Source organism: Gymnoscopelus braueri (genome assembly GCF_963280865.1).
Source record: "Gymnoscopelus braueri genome assembly, chromosome: 4".
Taxonomy (NCBI): domain Eukaryota; kingdom Metazoa; phylum Chordata; class Actinopteri; order Myctophiformes; family Myctophidae; genus Gymnoscopelus; species Gymnoscopelus braueri.
This window is the reverse complement of record NC_137605.1, coordinates 13,263,960-13,287,470: the sequence shown is the minus strand read 5'-3', so window position 1 is coordinate 13,287,470 and position 23,511 is coordinate 13,263,960. Positions and strand designations below refer to the sequence as shown.

The following is a 23,511-nucleotide window of genomic DNA, read 5'->3' as shown; positions in this document are numbered from 1 at the left end:
CACAGTGCCTGTGGTTTCTTTTTTGCAACGGTGAACTCTCAAATGTGCATTAGTCTGTAAATGAGGGCTTTATGCACTGCAGCCCTACTAGAACAGTGGTTCTAAACCTTTCCAGGCCGTGACCCCCCCTCCCCCCCCCAAATCAAGTGGGGACCCGACCCACAGGTTGAGAACCACTGTAGGCTACTAGAACATCCCTCTCTGTAGTTGTTGGGACTGTTCTCTTGCCGACACTGTGATCACGTTGATGCTCTCGCACCTGAGGACTGTGCTGCTGTTTTTCCTTACGTAGACTACACAAGCATCACGGTCATCAAATGTGCGTTTTTTTCGACCACAATGTCAAGCATATATTTACTTACCTATGCAAGTAAATGTTTTTGTTTTTATGTCTTTTGCAGACGTGTGTTTAGCCACTGTGCCTATTGAACAGTGGGCCACTGTTCCGGAACAGTGGGCCCCTGGGAACACTGGGCATTTCTTTTAAATATTTATTTATTTTATATATGATTTATATCTACATTTATTTCACAAATAAGGGGCCAAATACATAGGCTATAATATATATATGTTTTCTAAGGCCCAATCTACAAAATGTTACAAATTGCTACAAAAACGTTGATAGTAATTAAGGACCCTTTACCCTTCAACAGTTGAATTGAATTTAGGTCCGACAATAATGTACCGTGCATGTTCACATTATTTCCGACCATTTTCCAAAGCATACATTTATACTTTGTTTTACATTTCAGGGAGAAAAGATATGCCAATTTAACATTGAGGAGCCCACAAGGTTTAGGTGCCCACTGGACCCGTATCCCTATTGAAACACATGCCAGTCGAACAGTCTTCAGACTGAAGCTCCTGTCATCCGTGTGGCCATGCCCCAATAATGAACCCTCTTTCATTGTTTACTTAGATGAGTGATTCTGATTCGAACATGTACACGGATAGATAGATAACTTTAATGATCCCGCGGGGGAAATTCAGGCGCCAGAGAGGATTTTACAGTGTAGTAGATCATGAGGGTCCTTAGAGATATAAAATGGTATACCATCCGTGCCCAAATGCATATCAAACCGGGGGTCCTTGAAAAGAAAAAGGTTGCGAAATCACTGACTTTGACTTGACGTGAATACAGATTGTAATTTGTAATATGTGCAGAACTAGTGTCCTTTCCCACATTCTTCCACTAGAGGCTCCTCTGCATTTCCTCAAAATCTGAGACTGTGTCATGTCATCAACCCAACAAACCTATTAAATTAATACATTTGTGTCCCCTTTAGTTGTTGTTGGGGTATTTGCTACAGCAGTGGTCCTTAAACCTTTTCATTTCGAGGACCCCCACTTTGATGTGCACTAGGCCACAGAGCCCCATTTGATACTTTTTCCCTTCTTTTTTCATCCCTCCCCCAAATCTACACTATAGGATCACTCAGAATGTAATGAAATGGACCCATGTGTACACTCTGAGTTACACACCTGTAAACTCCTTGAAGACCCCACTTTGAGAACCACAGTGCAACAGTACATTTGCACAGATTGTTAGAATTCATCGCCTGCTAACTATCATAGGAGCAATGGCTGACATTAACGCGGCACCCGGGCGGGGAGCTTAAGTGTCTTGCTCAGGGACACAGACTGGGAGAGTCAGGGGGTGGGGGTCGAACCTACGACCTTCCGATTACTTCCCAGACATCCTCCTCTCCACCCACTCAGCAACAGCAGCCCACCAGGTCCAACTAACATGCAAATTATCCTCTTGCTGGGAACCCGAAACCACTAAGAGCAGCAGTAGTGGGCGGGCCTGTGATGTGTCTTTCATATTAGAATAATTATGAATATTCAGCACTCATTGAATATTCATGCGATCCAGAATTTCTCAACAAGGGACCACTTTTCAGTTTTGTTTTGTTTTTCTATGTGGGGGAAAAAAAACATGTTAAACAACATATTAATGATAAGAGTATATTTGCATATTTCAAAACATGACTGGAGGGGGGACTTGTCAACATTCCCTGATAACACTGACTCATTGATCCCTTTTTTTGGGGTTATTTTTTGTCTATTCCCTGTTTGCTTGTTTTGCAGTATGGCTTTGACACCCTGTATAATCATACATGTGAAATATGTTGGCAAATTATTATCAGTAATCATGCCATTGATAATCAGATATAATAATCATGTATTTCAGCTATGTTGCAGATTTAATTTATGATGCAATCATGTCAATTTATATAATCATGCGTGTCAACTTTGTTGGCCAATTGTTTGCAAATCATGTCCAACTAATGTTTTTTTTATTGTGTTATACACAGAGGCCTCGTATAAGCCCTTTGGGCTTCTTGCCTCCTCCTGGCACCTTTCCCTCCTATATTTTGTGTACTCTTTTAGTAATGTCTTAAAATATGTGTGCTAAATAAATTAAAACCAAGCAATTAAAGGGCATCTTTGAGAAGAAACAAAAAAAACCTGAAACAAAAAAAAAGAATCACACCCAGTGTGAAGTGGGCGGTGTGGTCACAGTGGTCATCACAGTGATGGAAGAAGTGATGGAAGAAAAGTAATATTGTGGACCAACCATTGTACACCCCTAACTTAAAAAAAACCCATAAATGTGTTTTTTTTAAGTGCATAGTCCTATTTATAGGGCTATGCACATGTGTCATGTTTCACTAGCCAATCACAGTCCTGAATAGACTGTGATTGGCCAATCACGGTGCAGGGTTAGGGGGGTACAATGGCGGCCAATCACAGCGCAGGGTTGGGGGGGTGCAATGGGTGGGGGGGGTACAATGGTGGCCAATCACAGTGCAGCGAATGTCGATGTCCAAACCTCACATATAGGGGCGGTTTCACCGCCCAAAAATCAGTGAAGCACCTTTGAGACGTTTCTCAATGTCGGGGTCTGGGGACCACTAGGAGGTCCAAAACAATTTACCCTTACGGGTCCATTTGGTTCCATTTGTACTCTCTCAGAGTTAAATGAACAGAGAATATTACAGTGTAGAAAATAAAAAATTGGTTCCATTTGTATACGCTCATAAGGGTCTATTTAGACCACTGGCTGGGCCCCGGACCCACCCAACGCTGACAGACTGTGGGTTAGAGGCTAGAGCCCACACTCACTCACTTGTAAAAATACGAACAAAATCCCTCAGTGAAGTGATGATGCGACAGATAAGTCACTTTCAACCTTAGGTCAAGATTTTGGGCATGTCATTATAGGCAAAACATTTCCGAAAACCAGCGATCATAGTAGATCTGAAAGCTATTTTCGCTAAGTATCAGGCTTAAAAGCTACACTAACTTTCTTAGTGAATAAAATGGTATTTGGACCAATCTGTATGTTAAAGAGTATGTTAATTATGGAGCCGGAGTGTGCAACAATTTTTGCCTCTTTTCAAGAGTATATTTATACAATATAACCAACATGGTTGCATTTGCTCTCCCGGCTTTTCGATAGGCATTTTGTGGTGCCACAGATTAAAAAAAAGAGTAAAAACAAAATAATAGAGAGCACACCGGAAATCCCAGCCCATTCACTTGTATGGAGTTGCTCACCCAGTGCATACTCCCTTTTCACCCCTTCTTCCGGGTTAGGAAATGAAACGGGCGGGGCCTATTTGGGGCCTAAGTGACGCGTTTTGCGTCACTCTGCGCGTCGTCTCACATGCACAGTAGTGTCACCTCCGTGTGCAACCCTGTGCGCAAGCTCGTGAGTCGAGCCTATTGGTCGAAACCCAATTCACATGAACGAGTGAAATTCACAATTTCACTCGTTCATGTGTCTGGACCCGGCTGTAATAAGCTGCAGTACCTATGAACAGCCACCATGTCCAATGCGCTTCACTGCTCCCTCTCGGTTCTGGGGGCTTGTAGAAAACCCATTCATTTTTCCGAAAATATTTATATAAATTATTTTAAGGCTGGAACCAAGCCATCCAGGCTCCTATAGTGAATCATGACCATAAAACATTTGATTGTGTCAAAAAAGAAAAAAAAAAACGGCAAAATATAATTAAATATTCAAATATTCTTGACACAGAATCAAATGTTTTATGGTCATGTCTGGATGGCTTGGTTTCAGACTAAAAAGAACTGCATATAAATATTTATGGGGAAAATGGATGGGTTTTGCATCTGTGGCCCCACAAAATGGCCGCCACTGCTATGCCCTATAGACCCCTTAACAGACGACGTCACACTGATAAGAACCAGTATGCGCGCAATGAAACCCATTCTATCAGGTCTCGCTAGGACACGCCTCACTAGCCAACACACAAGAGGGGGTTGGGGTGTGCTGAAACCAGCGCAACCAAAAACAACAGGTTGGGAATTGATTGCGTGAAACAATCACCTGTGCATCCAGTCTCAATGTTAGTAAACAAATATTTAGTCTATAGAGACATTTAGATGCTTGTGGCCCGGTAGAACCACTACTGGTTGAGAAGTGTTCAAAATATATATATTTCTCCCCTCAGCGAGCAGGTGTGCTCTATCGGCTCAGTGGTTAAGAATTTCAGGCACTTGCACGGGAGACCCGGGTTCGAATCCCCCGGTAGGACATGACATGACAGTTAACACATCGGGTGCCAAACACGGTCTGAACCGTGTTTTCACAGAGTAGCGCTTCGGTGCCGAACAAGGTCTGAACCATGTTTTCAGTCTTTTATTTTTTTCCGTTTTTTTCCACACGGGAGGGGCTGGAGCAGCTCTGGAATCACCCACGGTGATTCTGCGAAGGAAGGGCCTTATAGATCACCGTGCCAAAAACATGGCTCCCCATCCGCTTCCGTTGTATCTCCTTCTCTAAAACCCCTATAACTCCGAACTGGTTGACCTTTGGATCCGGTAGGTCCCAGAGGTTTTTCTTTTTTATTGGCACATATTATGGGGCTTTAAAAAGGAGTAGTTTACCCACAAAAATATTTTTTTCCCATCGATTAGTGACCCCATGGACACTTGAATTCATGGATATTGTTTTGTCGCATTCCTAAGCTAAGAACTTGATGACCGGCAGCGGTTCCGGTAGGAGACACAAAGAGTCTCCCTTTGTGTCTCCTACCGGACATCTGGTCATCAAATCAGTGGCTTAGGAATGCGACAAAAACAAAAAAATATCCATGAATTCAAGTCTCCATGGGGTGACTAATCGATAGAAAAAAAAGATTTGTTTTGGGTGAACTATCCCTTTAAAATGTGACTGGGCTGTGTACTTCTGAATAGTCAGCTCAAGGTTAGTGGAAACTCAGAAAATAAAAATGCATGCACATGAAGTTATCGATCTTGTAATTCCCAGATATTATCCTTGTATCCGGAACCAGAGCCTTCTATTGGAGAGTTGCGTCAATGATGGGGCAATGAGGGGGCAGAAACAGCGCTGGTCACGTGGTTCATGTAAACTCGAAGTAGTGACAAACGTGACTCCAGTGCATTCCGTAAACTTCCGGTTCAGGGCTTTGTCACTATTGGCCAATAGAAGGCTCTGTAGAAGACTGGCCCGATGAAGTGAACGGAGGTGACACAACTCTCCTTATATGGCTCTGGTCCGGATGATCCAGAAGAAAAAAAAAGAAAGAAAAAAAAAAAGTACACCATCATGCCCCAGAAACACGACCAGAGGAATGACGCCGTTAAACATCTTAGGAAGATTTAATGTACATTTAATTCTTACCACGTGGAACATATAGTATAAAGATTTTCATACTGAATAAATGATATTCATTGAGCCAAAAAAGGGGGAAAGGGAGGAATTTACATGATGTCTTTAGCTACATAAGTCTTGAAATACAAATATGCAGAGAATCCATATTAACCGGAGAAAAATTGTCAAACGTAACTTCATCTAGGGTTTATTTTTCATTTTTGTACCAGGAGATTAACAGGGTTCGAGCCGTGTCTGCCGTACTAAGGAGCTGTGAAAAGAGAGAGAGAGAGAGAGAAAGAGCGAGAGACAGACCGGAGGAAAGGGTCCATCAGCGCAGAGAGGGAGGTTGTGGGGATTGTAGTGGGACCCGGAACCAGAGTTCAGGAACCAAAAAGGCTTTATTTACGCCCTCAATTTATGCTCCGTCACACGACGAAGCCGCACGCAGGAAAAAGCGCCCCGACCTACACAAAGCTCACAACGCTTCGCATCCGCTTGTATAGGTCGGCCTGATTCCGGCGCGCGCCGCCGCCGCTGCCGTCCGACGAAGTACGAATCGGGGCTTCTTTTTTTTTGCGTGGGCCCTCGATCAATGCCCCCCCGTCAGTAGCGTGTGTTTGTAGAGGAAATAGTGACACAGACAGAGAAGAGGACGGACACAGAAAGAAGTGTAATGTACAACATCATATATACACCACAGCAAAGCTGTTATCCCAAGTTGAAAACCAGTCCTCGGGGGGTGTAGAAGGGGGGGGGGGGAGGGGGACTTCTTTTTCCGTCAAGGGTATCTCATACAATCAAGGGATAAAGAGAGGAGGTAAGGATTGTTGTTGTCGTCGTCGTCCGGTCGTAGTTTTTTTTTTGTCTTTATAACTTTGGGGGAAGAAAGACCTTTTTTTTTTGTTTAGTTTTTTTGTTTAGTTTTTTCTCTCTTGAACACCAAACTAAAAAAGAAAAAAAAACGACCTCGAAACGTCTAGGGAGAGCTGCGCCGTCGTCGCCCTTCTCTGCGCGCGTTTGTTTGTGTGTGTGTGTGTATATGTGTGTGTGTGTGTGTGAAAGAGAGAGAGAGAGAGAGAGAGAGAGAACTCGTGTTACAGAATGCTTACACTCAAAAGAGCAGTACGGTACAGAAAATGTCCTACAATCTACTGCACACTGCACAGGCCTCCCCGGTGAAGGTTGTCTGCTTGAGCAGCAGGCTGTCTATCGTAGAGGCTGACTGGTGGGGATCCAGTTGAACAGCAACCAGAACCAGTTGGCCACTCATCAGTTCTGCTTTCGCCTCAGAAACAGAAAACCAGTTTACAGACTCACTGTGCCCCTTCAAGGGGAGAGCTGGGGCACAACGTTAAGCCTCCCAAAACTCACTGTAAACGAGACAGCAACTTTGGTTAACAGTTTTCTCTTTTTTTTGTTTTTCAGCTATTTATTTAATTCATTTATTTATCTTTTATTAAAAAGTACTTTTACCCCCTCCCCCCCCGACCTTCTCCCCCCACACACACACAAGTGCGGCACGGTCTCCTAAACCTTTGCCGTTCTGCTCCGACATTGTCTGGTTGGCGTTCACGATCCAAGTTGTTGTTGTTGTTGTTGTTGTGGCTGTTGGGAGTCTCTCTGGTTGGTTAATCCACTGCAGCTCTGTGACTGGCCCGCCTCTAAACGAGGACAGGCCTGGGGAGGGCTCAGAGAATGGAATCTGAAGGGTTTTGCATAAATTAAAAAGAGTCACTTGAGCTTTCCCTGCCCCTTTTACACATACAAGCCAGGTCACCGGGGGGGGAAGAGAGAGAGAGAGACATGGGGTGGGGGTTGGGGGGCAGGGATTTTAAAAACCCCTAAGAAGGTGGAGCCTCAGCTCCCTACAGCTGTCATGACTGGCCAATCAGAAAGAGTACATCACAGATGACATGGGACACCAGTGTGTTCATTAGTGGGGACACGGAGAGGTCGAGGAGCCGGGACTCGTATAGTGTGAATTCGGAGTGGTTCTCCTCCACCTTGGCCATGGCGTGCAGAGCCCGGGCCGCTCGCCGCATCATGTCCGGGCTGGTGGGCTCGAAGTGCATCCCCTGGAGGTGCAGCAGAGAGCTCTGGCTCTGCTGGAGCTGCGTGGCCGCCAGGCTGTCCTCCAGGAAGCCCAGCAGGTTGCCCACGCTGCCCTTTTGGACGGCGATGGCGCGCGCCGCCATGCTGTCGCCCTGGGCCAGGTTGGCCAGCAGCACCACGGCCATCTCCCGGCACACGGCCACCTTCCGGTCCCCGATCAGCCGCACCAGGATGCCGTACAGCTTCTCCAGCCGGGTGAAGGGCGGCGTGGCCAGGACGAGGTCCACATTGTTATCCTGGATGCTCAGCTTGCTGAGGGTCTCCAGGACCAGTCTCTGGGGCGACAGGGCGCTGTGCGGGCCCAGCGTGGGGAAAGGGTCCTGGGCCTCGGCCGAGGGGCAGACGGCCCAGTGGAGGAGGCCGTCCAGCAGAGGCAGACAGATGCTCTCGGAGTAGATGGAGAGGTCCAGCTGGCCAGAGATGTTGGACAGGGTGACCAGCGTGTTCTCCCGCAGCAGCTCCAGGCAGTCCCACCACCACTCGTCCCGCTGGGTCGAGCCCTCGTCGGACTCCTCGTCCTTCTCGTATGTGAGCGGGGCCTGCTTCCGCTCGGGGTGCCTGTGGGTTATTTGTCGTACAAATAATTGCGATTAACGATTTAATTGGGTTTTTTCATTGCAAAATTGAAAAAAAAAAATCTGTATGGCTTTAATGCTTAAAAAAAAAAAAAAAAAAGTACAATATGCAAAGAAATTACTGAAAATGACCAGTATGCCAATAATCCAAATAAATTATGCACCATTGCCAAAATAAGCCATATTTAATATTTTTACTAAATGATTAAATATGAGCTTGTAGCTTCTTCCGTTATTATTGAAAATTAAACATTTTCAACAGATGAATTTATGCAGATGAACGGAATCAATGCCGACGATCGTGCAAAAACAATTGCGATTCATCTCAAATAACTGCGGTGGGGCGATTACGTAATGATTGTGGGCGGGGCCTACCTGTGGTGGAGCAGGATGAGGCGGCTGAGCAGCAGCAGCAGCCCCGGATGCCTGGACATCTCGTGGTCGTTGCCCGGGACGAAGGAGAGGCTGCGGATGATGTTGGACACGCAGATGCAGCGGCGGGCGAGAGAGTCCTGCCAGTGGGCGAGCGTGATGAGTGGGCCCTCGTCCTTGCTGTGCGGCTCGTCCTCCAGGATGGTGCCGAGGCGGCGGGACGACGGCAGCAGGGCCAGGTCGCTGCCGCCGAACGCGGGAAGGGCGCTGATGCTGCTGATCTCCTGTTGGCCTTTGGAGATCTCTTTCTCCGACTGCTTGGTGTCGGCGTCCGTTTTCTTCTCCTCACTGTTGTTGGCTAACGTGCAGGCCTTCTCCGACGCCGAGGCTTTCTCGGACGTCGTGGCCTTTTCGGACGTCTTGTCGGACGTCGAGGCCTTCTCAGATGTTGAGGCCTTCTCAGATGTTGAGGCCTTCTCAGACGCAGAGGCCTTCTCAGACGCAGAGGCCTTCTCAGACGCAGAGGCCTTCTCAGACGCAGAGGCCTTTTCAGACGCAGAGGCCTTCTCAGACGCAGAGGCCTTCTCAGACACAGAGGCCTTCTCAGACACAGAGGCCTTCTCAGACACAGAGGCCTTCTCAGACGCAGAGGCCTTCTCAGACATCTTATCGGACGTTGAGGCCTTCTCAGACGTCGAGGCCTTCTCAGACGCAGTGGCCTTCTCGGACATCTTCTCGGACGCAGAGGCCTTCTCAGATGCAGAGGCCTTCTCAGACGCAGAGGCCTTCTCGGACATCTTCTCGGACGCCGAGGCCTTCTCAGACGTCTCCGATGTAGAGGGTGTCGCCGACGTAGAGGCCTTCTCCACCGCTGAGGCGTTCTCCGAGGACGCTGGCCGCTTTGGCCTCTCATCCTCATCCAGACGCCGCTCTTTGGCCTCCTCTGCCCGGGCGCCGGTTTCCGCCGCCTCCGCTGCCGTTTCTTTTTCAGGTAATTTTCTCTTCAGGAATTTCATGGGGACCAGCATCCGTTCCCGGGGCTCCACAAAGTCCTCTCGAGGTTCGAAGTGGGTCTGGATGTGTTCCGTGGAGTCTCCTCCGCCGGCGCTCCAGTGGAGCAGCCCGCTGTCGAACTCCTGCACCTTGCCGTGGTGGGTGGCGCGGTTGGCCGCAAACGGGTCCTTCTTTCGTACCACCTTGAGAGGGAGCTTATCGAACTTGCTGGCCTGTTTGGGTCTCTCTTGCGTCGACGACGAGGAACGCGACTGTTCGGACGAAGACCCCTTCCCTTTCCTATCCTCGTCCTCCGCCTTCTCCTCCGTCCGAGAGCCCGAGCACGGCTGCTGCTCCTCCTCGGCCTTCACGCGAGGCTGCCCTTCGGCCGCTCCCTTCTCCTTCTCCTCCTCCTCCTCGTCGTCCTCCTCGTCGTCCTGCTCCATGTCCTCCATCAGCGCGTCCTCGTCGTCCGGGCTGTCCCAGTCCCGGTTCAGGGCGTCGGGGTCTAGCAGCGTCCTCTGGCCGGGGTCTCCCACCTCGTACTCCCGCAGGATGCCGAAGATCTCGATTAGGCAGCGTCGGAAATACTCGACCACCAGCTCTAGTAGGCCAGGCAACTGTGGAGGGGAAGGAAATGACCGTTAGTATTGTTAACATACACATGGTTTAAAGCTCTCAGTCACAACAACTTATTTGACTCATTTGGATACCATAGAGCAGGGGTCTTCAACAGGGGGTCCGGGGCCCCTAGGGGGTCCTCAGAGTTACTGCAGGGGGGGGGTCGCCAAATCTTTGTGATTGGATTTTTTTTTTTTACATTAACTTGAATCCTATTATCCCTATTCGGAAGAGAACTTAAGCCAAAAATAGCAGATCTACAAACTCACAGCGCCTCACGCTGCAAGGCGTTGTGAGCTAGTAGATCGGCTATTTTCGGCAAAGAGGTTTGATGTTGGTCTATGAAATCTATGAAAATACAATTTTATACAGTATGTAGTGGGGGTCCCTGCTTCATCTCTCTCTCTCTCGGCTAGGGGGTCCTTGGGCTGAAAAACGACCCCTGCCATAGAGGCCAGCATGTCTTTCTCTTTAAAGGGCCATTCACACCAGTTTGAAAAAATCATTCTAAATGGAAAGTTCACAGCGCAACTATAACAAAGACAATGGTGAACAAATAGAGTTATTTATAGTGCTTGGTGTCAACAGCCCTCAACTCAACCCTAAACCCCCTGTGGCTGATCAAGTTCAAGCCCATCAGTAATAATAGATATTAAAAAGTATCTGAATTGGTCGCGGTAGTTTACTAGTTTTTCAGAATAATAAGCATGGGGTGTGATCATGTGCCCACCGTGTTGAGGCTGAAGGTCTGAATGCTGTTGTCGTCATACAACAGGATGTTGATGGTGTCCAAAGCCCATGTGCTCTCGGCCAGCAGACCAGACTTTAATGACATCATTACTCGCCAGGCCTCTGGGGTTCCTGCCAGATAGAAACAAAAGAAAAGACACGAGTATTCAACGTGCGTTCATATATATATTGCTGCTGACGGGCAGAAACCTGGTGTCTCCGTAATTCATTCAACTTTAGTTTTTTCATTAAAAAAAACTCCCTTAAAGGAAGACTTCGCCCATTTTATATATTATATCTTCATATAATAGGTCCTTACTAATGCTCCTGATACAATTGTGTAATTCTTTTCTACTCGGCCTGTGTCTCAGGAGGGCTATGGACACTTCAGAAACCCGCCTACCAGTGACATCATTGTTAGGAATGTTCTTTTTTTCAAGATTCCATTTTTTGTATTTTTTTTACGCGATAACAATGGCGTCTATTTCAGCATGCTAACTTTCCAGGAATAGAAAGCCTGCAGTTTCTATTAGCTTGGATTCCCCATCGATGATGTCACTGGTAGGCAGGTTTCTGAGCTGTTTACAGTCCACCAATGAGAAACAGAGTGAGTAGACAGAAATTATGCCATATTATGAGCATTAGTGAGGACCAATTATATGAAGACAGGTTGAAAATGGGTGAAATTGCCCTTTAAGTAGTCGAAATAGTCGATCCACAAGCTCACAACGTGTTGCATAGCCACACGGTGTGAGCTTGTAGATCAGCTATATATATATATATATTCACAGGATTTTGAAAGTGAAAAGGTTTACTCTGTCTGTGGGTTTTATAAATATTTATCAAGTGCGTTGTAGCCAACTAGCCATAACATACCAATCTCTTTGACGGTGAGTCGCCGTCGTGGTTTCAAGACGGGATGGGTGGCCTCCACGGATCCGGGAGGGAAAGGCATGTCCCGCCGTATGAGGGGCGACTGCACCGCGGGGGGCACTATGTGAGACGCTTGCACCGGGGGTCCGGCCTTCTGCATCTTGTGCATGAAGGGCGATTTACTGGGCGACCTGCTCTCCAAGACCCGGGGCATGGAGGCCGGACTGGACACCTGTGTGGACAGGACAAGGTCACTCTTATTACATTAGCATTACACAGCTTGGTTGAATGCTTGCTTCCGATTGGTCAATCACGGAATTCAGCTGTGTGTTATTTCTGAATAATGACCGCTGAGCTCAATAGCAAATAGCAAATCTGTCTAATCAAAGGCTCAGATCACCCAGCTGCGCTGCTTGATTTTATGCCGTATCCAACATGGCAGCCGTGTAAACAAACGCACAATGTAATTTACAGCTCAACATTGCTCTCAAGAATGTTTCTGAAAACATTTGAAGCGAGAACTAGACAATGCAGTAACCGGAAATGTATTCTATTTTATCAACACTACCCGCTGTTTTCCGAGGCGACACGTTGCACTGGACGCACCTGGCATAAATTAATGGACTGCTTTCATTACCGTAAGTAACTAAATCCTTCGTTTTGATAATACTTTTGGGTACATTTATTAATTAATTTTCTTTTTTTTTTATTATTATCTCAGGTACTTTGTAAATATGTAGATAACTTGTCTGGCCTTCTGTTGCTCTCTTGTTTTGATCTCCTTCCCACTTGTCCCCCACCCCCTCTTCCTCTCCCCCCCCCCTCTTCTTTCTATGGAAACTAACGTTGCGATGGGAACGATGTACAAAAACGAATTTCACCCACTTTTTTACCCTGTAAACCTGTGATGTGACAATAAAACTGATTCTGATTAATTTCTTTATTAAGTAGGCGTGTCGGGGTCTAATCACCCTGCCAGGGTTTATTTCTCAACAAAGACTTCAATTATGTTTGCATCATTTCCATTCATCTGTGTAAATTCATCTGTTGACAAGTTGTCATACATTTATTTTAATTTTTATTTACAAAATAGCAGATCTAAAGGCTCTCTACTAAAGCTCGTAGATTTCCCATAGCACAAAGTATGAAATTATTATTTATATGGCTTGTTTATTTGGCCATAGCACATTTTGATTATTGCTACGGGTCATTGTCAGTCATTCATTTGTATATTGAAGTTATTCGTCATAACTGACTGCCCTGTGCAACTTTTGATCACTAAGCTTAACCCATTAAGACCTGGAACTGTGTCATTTTTAGATTTGAGCTAAAAAGCATTATTTTACACTTTAGGCTATTCAAAAATAGCAGATATACAAGCTCATAGCGCGGCACCGAGTGCCGCGCTACGAGCTTGTAGATCTGCTATTTTTGAAAAATCGTGAAAATGTGTGCAAATCTTTGAATACATATTTTTAAAGCGAACATTTTTTACTCAAATCTTTGCTTCTGGGGGTCCCTGGAACAAGATATTTTGAGATGGGGGTCCACGGCCAAATACATATCATTTTGGGGGTCCTTGACATGAAACAGATTGAGCACCACTGATATAGAAACATAAGTTTTTCAGAAAACTGTTGAGATTTAGGAGACATGTAGAATCGGCTTCAGGTCTCAATGGGTTAAAAGACAAACAGAAATGTTATGTAATTTTGATTCATACGTTCCAATGTTCAATTAAAATCGTTAGCGCAATAATTCGAAAATTCCATGATGGCAAAAGCCGACCCCCTACCTGTGGAATGTGGTTCTGCACGCCCTGCGGGGACGGGTAGCCGCCGGGCTGCACGCCGGCGCGTGACATGGGCTGGCCGGCGCCTCCGGGGCCGTAGGGGGGCCCCGGCCGGGGGCCCATCTGGGGGCCCCCCCACTGGCCCTCGTGGTTCATGCGCTGTTCCGTCGGCATCATCTCCTCGGAGCGGTTCATGCCGGGGTAACCGCCGCCGGGGACCGGGGGTCCCCCGGAGGAGGCCCCCGGCGGGCCGCCCTGCCGGTTGGGGTAGTTCTGGAAGTTCATCTCCCGGGGTCCCCCCTGCCACATGCCTGGCCCCTGGGGGCCGTCGGGACCCTGCTGCATCATCTGGGGAGGTATGTTGGGCCCCTGGGTGACCAGTAGGGGGTGCAACAGTTAATTGAAACTAATCGGAAAAACTCATAAAACATTATCAATTAACCCATTAATACCTGGAACGCATCTGTGTCACTTTAGATGTCATTGGCTATTCAAAAATAGCAGATATACAAGCTCATAGCGCGGCACCGAGTGCCGCGCTATGAACTTGTAGATCTGCTATTTTTGAAAAAACGAGGATTTTTTTTTGGGGGTTTTTCTTTCAAAAAATTGTTAGGATTTAGAAGACATTTCTAAATCATCTTCTCAGGTCTTAATGGGTTAATAATCAATCCCTATTTTGGGGCATGTCATTATAGTCAAAAAGTGAAAATAGCTGATCTACAACCTCACAAATAATGCGGCGCATAGTGAGCTCTTAAATCTGGTATTTTCACTAAAAAGTATAAAATAGCGAATAATCGAAAAAAGTAATCAATAGAACAATAATCGCTAAGATAATAATGGGTTATTTGCGGCCCTACCTGGGCATTGGGTGGACCCTGGGCGCCCTGCATCCGTTCCCTGCCGAAGGGGAAGGGGAACTGGCCGCCGGGGCCCGGCGGGCGACGGTCGGGGCCGGGGTAGGGCCCGCCGCTGCCACTGTACTGGTTGTACGCCTCCGGCTGGCCTGAGGGGGGCGCAGTGGAGCCTCCTTGCTGCGGCGGCTGCTGCTGCTGCTGTTGCTGCTGCGGTGGCTGCTGCCCGCCGGGGAAAGGCCCGGAATAGTCGCCCTCATGGCGCTTGGCTGGCGGGTATCCACCTTCCACGGGACGCTTGTAGTTCTGCACGTTTGGAAAAACAAACAATAACGGTCCACAGACAGTCTAGACAATAGCAGTGGCTCCTAAAAACAAAGGGTCGCGGACCCATTTAATTTGTCGCGAGTAAATAAACCCCTTCTATTTTTATTTCAAAAGATTTTCATAATTTAAAAAATAAATTAAAGAATTAAGTCCATGAATAAAACATTATTTAATAATGAAAATAGCAGATCTACAAGCTCAAAATGTTGTCCATCGTATATTTCCACTATTTAGTATTTTGCTTAAGTGAACAATCAATCTTCGTGGGCGGGTGGAAAGGATTCAAATTCAAAAATAGCTTAAGTAGCAGATCTACAAGCTCAAAACGCGTCGCTACGTGCCGCGTTCCGAGCTTGTGGATCTGCTACTTTTGATGCTTTTGTGTGACGCTGTAGCATGATCAAGTCGGGCGTCAATTTACGAAAAAACACAAAAGGTTAGAATATGGAGATAAGGTTTCTGCCCGACAACAACGCTGTAATGTATTTTGTACATTTGGTGTCTTTCCCGGGGAGACACCAAATAATTGATCTTTTGGGTCTCAAACTAAAAGGTTTAGGGGGAAACCCCCCACCTGGACAATAGCATCAGGTGACCCAGATTAAAACCTCTTAAAGCAGCACACGAGTACCCAGCATCCAGTTAACCAGATAGCATCAGAAGGCCATTTGAAAAGGAAACGCAACAATAGTGCCAACACCAAAGGACGAAACCTATACTTGAAAACTGAATAGCTTCAGTGTGACATCATTTGTTCCCGGCGTATCGGCGTTGGTGTGAGACTGGAGTGCGGTGTGTGTGTGTGTGTGTGTGTGTGTGAGAGACAGACGGATCGCTTACCGGTTGTTGCTGTGGGTACATTCCAGGCTGCTGATTGGGGTATGAGCCACTAGGGGGCGTGCCCTGGCCAGGGTACTGATTACCATAGGAATCGTGCCTGCAAACATTAGGAGATCCCGTCAGCTTCCACTTGGTCAAATGTTAGGTGTCACACTGCTTACTCACCCAGTCAGAGTCACTGCTGCTCACAGCCACATATACTGTATGAGCTGCTCATTGTGTTACTAGGCAATTAAACACATGGCACACTGGGATATAGACCATAATCACTTTCAACCTGGTGTACCCATTTTGGACATGTAAGTAGGTGAACACAAAAATAATAATAATAATTGCCAAAATAATTACTTATTTAGCAAATTCTCAAAAATCTTTAATAAAAAAAAAAAATGCCAATCTACATGCTCACAACATGCCACGGTGCGCTGTGAGCTTGTAGATAGGCTATTTCTTATGTAACATCACCTACATTTCTATGAAGACCAATATGTTTGATATGTTATTTAGACCTTCTACTTATTTTTGTTTATTCTTATATAGCTTGAGGAACCGAATAGAACACGGTGCCACTTGGCGGCCACCATGTTCTTTTGGGTTTTGATAGATGGTGTCCACGTTCTTGATACTCAAGAAGACCAAATTCACAGACAGAAACTGACTGCGCGTGGTGGCTGTCCTGCATATTTGACCTCTAGTCTAGATCAGTGGTTCTCAATGTGGGAACGGGGGGGGGGTCCCCGAGCAAAATGTGTTAATACAGCATGACAATCATTTTAACCACTTTATCTACATTTTATACGTTGGTTATTCAAAAGTATCAGATGTACAAGCTCACAATGTTTTAAAGATCTTGAAAGTGTTTGAAAAACTTGTATAACACAAAGCCATATTGTGGAGGTCCCTGGCTCAAGGAGGTCTGTGGCCAAATAAAGATGGGGGGTGGGTGGGGCTTAGATTAATTAACTGATGGAGCCCTAGTTGTATGTACCCTAACCAATGACCTGGCTATCAGGTCACCCCCGTTGCTACAGTAGATCTTACCAGTCCTCTCTGTCCAACGAAGCGGCCCATATATCTATACCCATATAGATCACTGTGTCAACATCGCCCAGCCGAGTACTTGAGGGAATCTTTTAGCACTAGAAGGGAATCTTTCAGCACTAGACAGGAATCTTTCAGCACTAGAAGGGAATCTTTTAGCACTAGAAGGGAATCTTTTAGCACTAGAAGGGAATCTTTTAGCACTAGAAGGGAATATTTTACCACTAGAAACCAGAGTCCCACAGGGCTCTATACTAGGTCCTCTCCTTTTCCCTCCTCAACACTCAAATCTCTTCGCCGAAAAATCTACTCAAGCACACAACGCATGGGCTTGTAGATAAGTCACAAATAATGACATACCATTTCTAATCCGATAAGAACCCTGAAAAAAATAATATATATTTCTTTGATAAGAAGAAGGGCTATTCAGTTGCTGGTGGCATCAAACCTATATCAACGGCTGGAGAGGATTTTCCAGGCGAACTGACCGTGGCTGTTGTGGTGGGAAGCGGTTGGGTGAATACATCCCCGTGGTGTCAGCGTTGGCAGCCATCATGGGGTTTGGCTGTGGAGCCCCTGAGACCATACTGCCCTCTGGACCCATACCCTGCTCCGCTCTGAAAGAACACAAACATCATGGCATATATCATTTATACTGTCTGGACCCATACCCTGCTCCGCTCTGAAACAACACAAACATCATGATATATATCATTTATACTGTCTGGACCCATACCCTATTATACTGTCTGGACCCTGCTCCGCTCTGAAACAACACAAACAACATGATAATATATAATTTTGTATCATTAATATATCCTTTATATCAACGGTTCTCAAACTTCTTAATTTCAAGGACCCCCCAGTTTGGCATGCATTAAGGTCCTTTCACACGGCAAGCGGGCGAACGCGCCTATGTAATTCATTTTCAATGAGAGGCGGGCGATTATTTGGGAAGCGCAGAGAAGTTGAGGGGCGGTGAGGCAGGCGGGCGCTGCCCCCGTGAAATTCTCGCGCGCGTGCTCGTTTGTGCACGCGCGCGCGGGCGGCAATAGCTGGATTGTGATGAGCTTTTCTTTTCACCGCGCAGGAGGGAAAAAACAACAATGATCGCGGCGCAAAAAATACTTTTTTGTCTTCAGTACCGCTTTTCTCTGACTTTAAATCAAAGTGCCCCCTTTTTTTTTTAAATAGGGTTTATTGGAGAATCATGAGTACAAAATGAAAGGCAATACAGATTAGAAATCCCCAGGTTTTCAAGCATATGCACGACATACAAGTAACAAAACCTCCAATGAAACGACAGACAGAACAAAAAACTACTAACACTTAAGTAATAATAAAAAACAAGTACACTCTATGCACGACTAAAACATTTCTTTGCTTAGAATACTGCAAGAGAAAGCCATAGCTAGTATAGGATGCTATGGATGAGTGATAAACCACTTTTTGAAGAATCTAAATTACAAATAAGAGACTGGGAGGAACAACAATCAGTTGTTCCTCAGCAGATTTATTATTTCAAACTGTGACCCTAACATTTCAGTGGGCCCAGTTTTGATGTCGGTATGTTCTAAAATAAAACCGTATAATAGCAAATGAGTATTGCTTTCTATTCAATAACAGTTGCGCTAGTTAGGTTTTAGATTTCATTTGGTTTTCACCTGCTTCAGCAAGTTCACGCAAAGTCTGTCAATGTTTTAAAATTAAACGCAACAGTAAAATAAAAAATTCAAATGTTTCGCTTTCCTTCACATACCCCCCCTGTAGTACCTCCACGTACCCCTAGGGGTGAAACCCCTTGAGAAACACTGCGTTAGGCCACGGACGCCTATAACTCTTGGAGTTACAGACCTGTTAAAAGGTCCATTTGTTTTTTAACCGTCAACAATTTAGCTGAGGGCCCCATGGAACACTCTCAAGGACCCTGGGGGTCCCCGAACGCCACTTTGAGAACCATTGATTTATATAATACAGTACATTCAGGATCTCATGGTCCGAATTTCTTTCCCCACCAAAAATAGTGAATGAAGTCGTCAGCACTTGCAAATACAGTAAGCATGTTAACACATTAAATAACGCACAGCAGCAGAAGGACACAGACGCATTTTGAGCCCCGGGCGCTGAATAAAGCCAGGGGCTGTTCCATTCTTATTTGCAAGTGCTGACTACTACTTCATTTAGTAACAGGATGGAAAATTAACACCCGCCACAAGCCAAAATATTTGTCAATTTACAGTGTTGCTGGTAAATGCCGTCTCCACTCCTTAAGGGGCTAAAACCAACAGAGAACCGAGTTATATTCTCAAAAAGCTTATTTGGCCTGAAAACAAAATGGCTGGTTAAGTGTCTCAGGATAGACAAAAACAGCTAGTTCACAGCTAAGGAGAAATGCAATTTATATTTACCTTTTTCCACCAAATCTTTTGGCTAACATTAAGAGGAAAATCCAAATGATACTTGCTACCAGTTCAGTGTTTGAGAATTCAGACGGACACCAGAGGGAATCATAACATGCATTATGATTCTGAAGACATCTTTTGTTAAGTGATCCTTTTGCATCATAGCTTATCAAATTATATCCAATTCACCTAATATGCTGGTCAAATTCCCCTCGGCTGAATTGACACAGACATTCATAGTGTCTTGTGGTTGTAGTTCCAAACAGAGCACATGCTTAATTTCTGATTTGGTTGAATTAGTAGTTTATACAAGGGAAGATCCCGCCTTTTACAATTAGCAAAATATCATTGGTTCTTTCCAAAATAATACACTAGAATAGACCGTTCCTAAAGTATTGACTACACATATGGTGATTACATTCATAATATTAGAATAATTCTCACCAGTAAAACCACCAATAACCCTAGAGTCCCTATTTCGGACTTTTTATGATTTTCTAAAAAAAAATGCAGAAATAGCACATCTACAGGCTCACAACGTGACAGTGAGCAGGCTCCGTCACAACGCGAGCTTGTAGATCGGCTATCATGACTATTCACTGTTCAGGAATTAAAAAACAAATGCCACATACAAAAAAATAATCACATTATTTCACATCTGTTGCCAGTCGTTCCAAACCTTATTGTCCTACAGTAGAACATTAACAAGCCATTTCACCATCAATAGGTGGCTCTCTAAAGTGGAGGGGACCCCACTCAGGGACTCCACTTGAGGGTGTTATAAATGGTGTGTACCAAATGGACCCTTATGGGTCCATTTGGTACACACCATTTATAATGGTTGTGTCAAATGGACCCTTATGGGTAGCCTGGTAAAGCCCCTCCCTCCGGAAATCTCATTTGCATTTGATTTCAGGGAGGTCTGGGATTGCGTAGGGAGTAAGGCTGCCCGAACACTGCGTGTCCGAACCAATCAGCGGCTGCTAGGGGCGGGATCATCCAATCACCTGCCTAGTAGCTTGAAAAAAAGAAAAACCGTCTGTCATCGATTCTGCGACCAGAGTCTCAGATGGGAAGTAGGCTGTGAAACAAATGTGTGTCGCAAGCTTCTTCCATTTGACGGTGTCAGGTTACCTTATGGGTCCATTTGATTCCATTTGTACACTTGGGCCCATGAAATAAAGCAAAATTAAATCTCATGATGACTGAAACATTAAACAAAAAGGAACAAAAAAACCTGAACTGTGATACATACAGCCAACCAATTGAAGAAATTGCATATTTATTGAGGCTTTAACCTTTGCTTTTAAGACAAAATCCGAGACCATCGGGGCTTATGGAAGACGCTTCTGAACATGTATTCTATCGCTAGTTTGACCACTTCAAATACGTTAATCTTAAAATAATCGAATAACCGAAAATAGCCCGATCTACAAGCTCACAACACGTCGCACTGCGCTGGCACGACCTGGTTCCATAGAACATTGGTTCTCAAAGTGGGGTCTGGGGATCACCAGGGGTCCTTGGCGGAGTTCCAGGGGGTCCCCAGCTAAATGATGGATGGATAGTTAGGAACCAAAGGACCTTCATGGTTCTGTAACTCTGAGAGTGTACAAATGAAACCAAATGGATCCTAACGGGTCATTTGGTTCCATTTGTACACTCTCAGAGTTACATTAGCATTGATTTTACAATATAAATTGAGGTCCCAGAGATAGAAATGCCATTAAATGGGGGTTCGTAGGCTAATGCATGTCAAACTGGGGGTGCTCACTGCTAGAGACGTAAAAATCTTCTCTTATGGGGGTCCTTGGCATATCTTTTCAAATGGGGGTCCGCGTTTGAGAACCACTGCCATTGAAGACATGGTGACTTCTATGCAATCCCAAATGACTGAGAACTTTAATCCACGGCCCTTGAAATTAAAAAGTGAAGTCTCACCTCCTTTCGTAGCCTGGTCCATACGGGTACTGCTGCCGGGGCCCCATGGGGCCCATGCTGCCCATGGCCCCTGGGGGCCCTCTGTTGAACGGGGGTCCCTGTCCCTGTTGTTGTGGAGGTTGTTGCTGCTGTGGAGGCTGCTGCTGCTGCTGGTCCCCCACACCGCTGTTAGGTCCCTGGCTGGCAGGCAGGAACTGTTCCCCTACTGCTGGGGCACATTTTCATTGGTTGATTGATTGATTGAATACTTTATATTAGTCAGAAATGTAAACAGCACGGAGGGTACAGTAAGACATTAACTCATTGACTGCCAATGACGTGTTTTGACGTGTGTCAATCCAAAGCCCACACCGCCGAGGACGTGTACTGGTGTTTTCAGTTTTTACACTAGATGGCGCTCTTTGCTAACCTAGGAGTCACCATTTGACTCCCAGTGAAGCAGCGTGATAAAAAAAAAAAAAAAAAAAAAAAAAAATTCACCCCAATGGATTTGGAAAAATGCCCTTTTCTCTGCTTTCTATCTATCTATCTCATTTAGGAAAATGCTATATTGGGGATAACACAATAAAATAAATGAATGTTTTAATGCCAGGATAAAAAGACGAGAGTGGCCCAAATGCACACCAGGATATTAGACAGACACTGTTTATTCATTACTTTTATTCATTCCTTTAATGAATAAATAGTGCCAACTGGACAACCGTTTTCAGCTTATTCTGGTACCGGCTGGCACTCGGGAGAATAGAACTGCTGTGCACAGTGATTCTCCTTCTTTAAATTGCTTTAATGCCCTTTTAACCACTTGAACCCTAGATACTTGTTGAGCTGCCCAGGGTCCCAGAGGGATCTATATTAGAATACTCTAGTATTTCCCTCAATACCTCAAATCTCTGTGCCGAAAATAGCCAATCTACAAGCTTCGTTGTGAGCTTATAGATCGGCGATTTTCACTGAATGTTCGCCCCAAAACATGGGACACAAGGGTCCAAGTGATTCATGTTTTTTCTCTCGCCTAAAAATGTTTGTCCACCCTAGTTTATTTTTATTTTGTATTATTAATTGCCATCAGCCATCATACAAAGAAGGTTAAAAAGACATTGTTACACCAATCGACAGATACTGACAACATAAAAATATGTTCATACAATAGTGCCGCTTGTAAAGTTATTTTAGCCCCATTCTATGCAAGACAGGGGTATTACTAAATATCATCTCTGTCGGGTGGAAACCTCATACTGTATGTCCAAAACTGTTACTTTTCAGGATTCAAATAGCAAAAGTAGCAGATCTATAAGCTCAAAACACGTCGCTTGGCACCATGTTTCGAGCTTGCGGATGCTTTTGTGTGCCGCTGTAATACGATCAAGTAGGGCATTAATTTACCAAAAAGTTAAAGGGACTACACCATGAATTTTAACTTTTTCTTCTTTTTTGTGTGTTTTTGGTCTCCCCTACCTCTCTTTTATCCCCAAAAATACCCCAGTTTGAACACTCAGGCTTTCACAGCAAATCTGTGGTTTTCAGTAAATTGGTCTCAAAACAGGCCAAACTGATTTGGTCCCTGACGTGACACAATCCCTCCCGTTTTTCAGTTCCAACCAAAAAAAACTTTTTCCACACAGAACCAGGAGATAACATGCATACAAACTGGCTCAATAGCGCCCGTGCCAAACAGGACAATGTGGTATTGCAGGTGAAAGTGCTTTATAAGCCAGAGAGAAGTTAGTTGGAATGAGTATATCTGAGGCTTGATTTAGGCTCAAACCTTTTGAAAAACGTTTGAGGGACATAAAAAATATGATATTAATTTTATTTTTATTTTTTTAATTCATGGTGTAGTCCCTACTGCCAATCACGTAGATCTACGCGAACCGCTTTAAAGCCGCCACGTGCCAATCGCGTAGATCTACGTGAAGTGAAAAAAAAAATTCACCCAAAGACCAAGGAGATATGATTAGTTGAAGATCTAGACTCCTATCCACTTCCTTGTTAACTTAAAACTTAAAAATGCTGTATTTCGGCTCCTGAGTACTTTTTTTTTCCAATGAAAAACTCTGGCACTGGCAAAAAAAAAAATGAAATAATTCTGGCAGTCAATGTGTTAAAGAGGTTTCTGCCCGACAGCAACTAAATATAATTGGCCAAAGACGCTGTGCCCACCTTTTTGCATGGCCCTGAAAGGGTCCTTGTTGGGTTCGTAGGGGCCCATGCGGCCCTGCATCTCCGGGGTGCTCATGCCAGACTGGTAGCCCGAGTTGGGAGTCATGTTCCTCCTGGGGAAGGCAGGGTCACTCCCTTCAGAGAAGGGGTCCTGCAGGCTAACACTGCTCCTAGAGGAGAAGGAGTGTCAGGTGGGGGGGCGGGGGGGGGGGGGTGATGAGAGAGA

At 45.3% G+C, this 23,511-nt stretch overlaps 1 protein-coding gene across 14 annotated transcripts in view; it reads right to left on the bottom strand.

The window, feature by feature from the left end:
* Positions 1-5,839: 5,839 nt before the first annotated feature.
* The window catches only part of arid1aa (AT-rich interaction domain 1Aa), a 40,837-nt gene continuing 23,165 nt past the window's right edge, over positions 5,840-23,511 (bottom strand). For 6 of the 14 annotated variants that reach the window (XM_080427421.1, XM_080427427.1, XM_080427429.1 and 3 more), the window contains exons 14-24: positions 23,286-23,455; positions 21,126-21,330; positions 17,519-17,548; positions 17,271-17,399; positions 15,742-15,838; positions 14,581-14,880; positions 13,721-14,086; positions 11,929-12,157; positions 11,054-11,184; positions 8,713-10,322; positions 5,840-8,320 (exon numbers count right to left, since the gene is read on the bottom strand). In XM_080427421.1, the coding sequence (XP_080283547.1) occupies positions 7,525-8,320; positions 8,713-10,322; positions 11,054-11,184; positions 11,929-12,157; positions 13,721-14,086; positions 14,581-14,880; positions 15,742-15,838; positions 17,271-17,399; positions 17,519-17,548; positions 21,126-21,330; positions 23,286-23,455 (4,063 nt within the window). In that variant the 3' untranslated portion in view covers positions 5,840-7,524. The remainder of the gene's footprint in view (positions 8,321-8,712; positions 10,323-11,053; positions 11,185-11,928; positions 12,158-13,720; positions 14,087-14,580; positions 14,881-15,741; positions 15,839-17,270; positions 17,400-17,518; positions 17,549-21,125; positions 21,331-23,285; positions 23,456-23,511) is intronic. The other 8 variants (XM_080427424.1, XM_080427430.1, XM_080427432.1 and 5 more) reach the window with 3 other exon arrangements.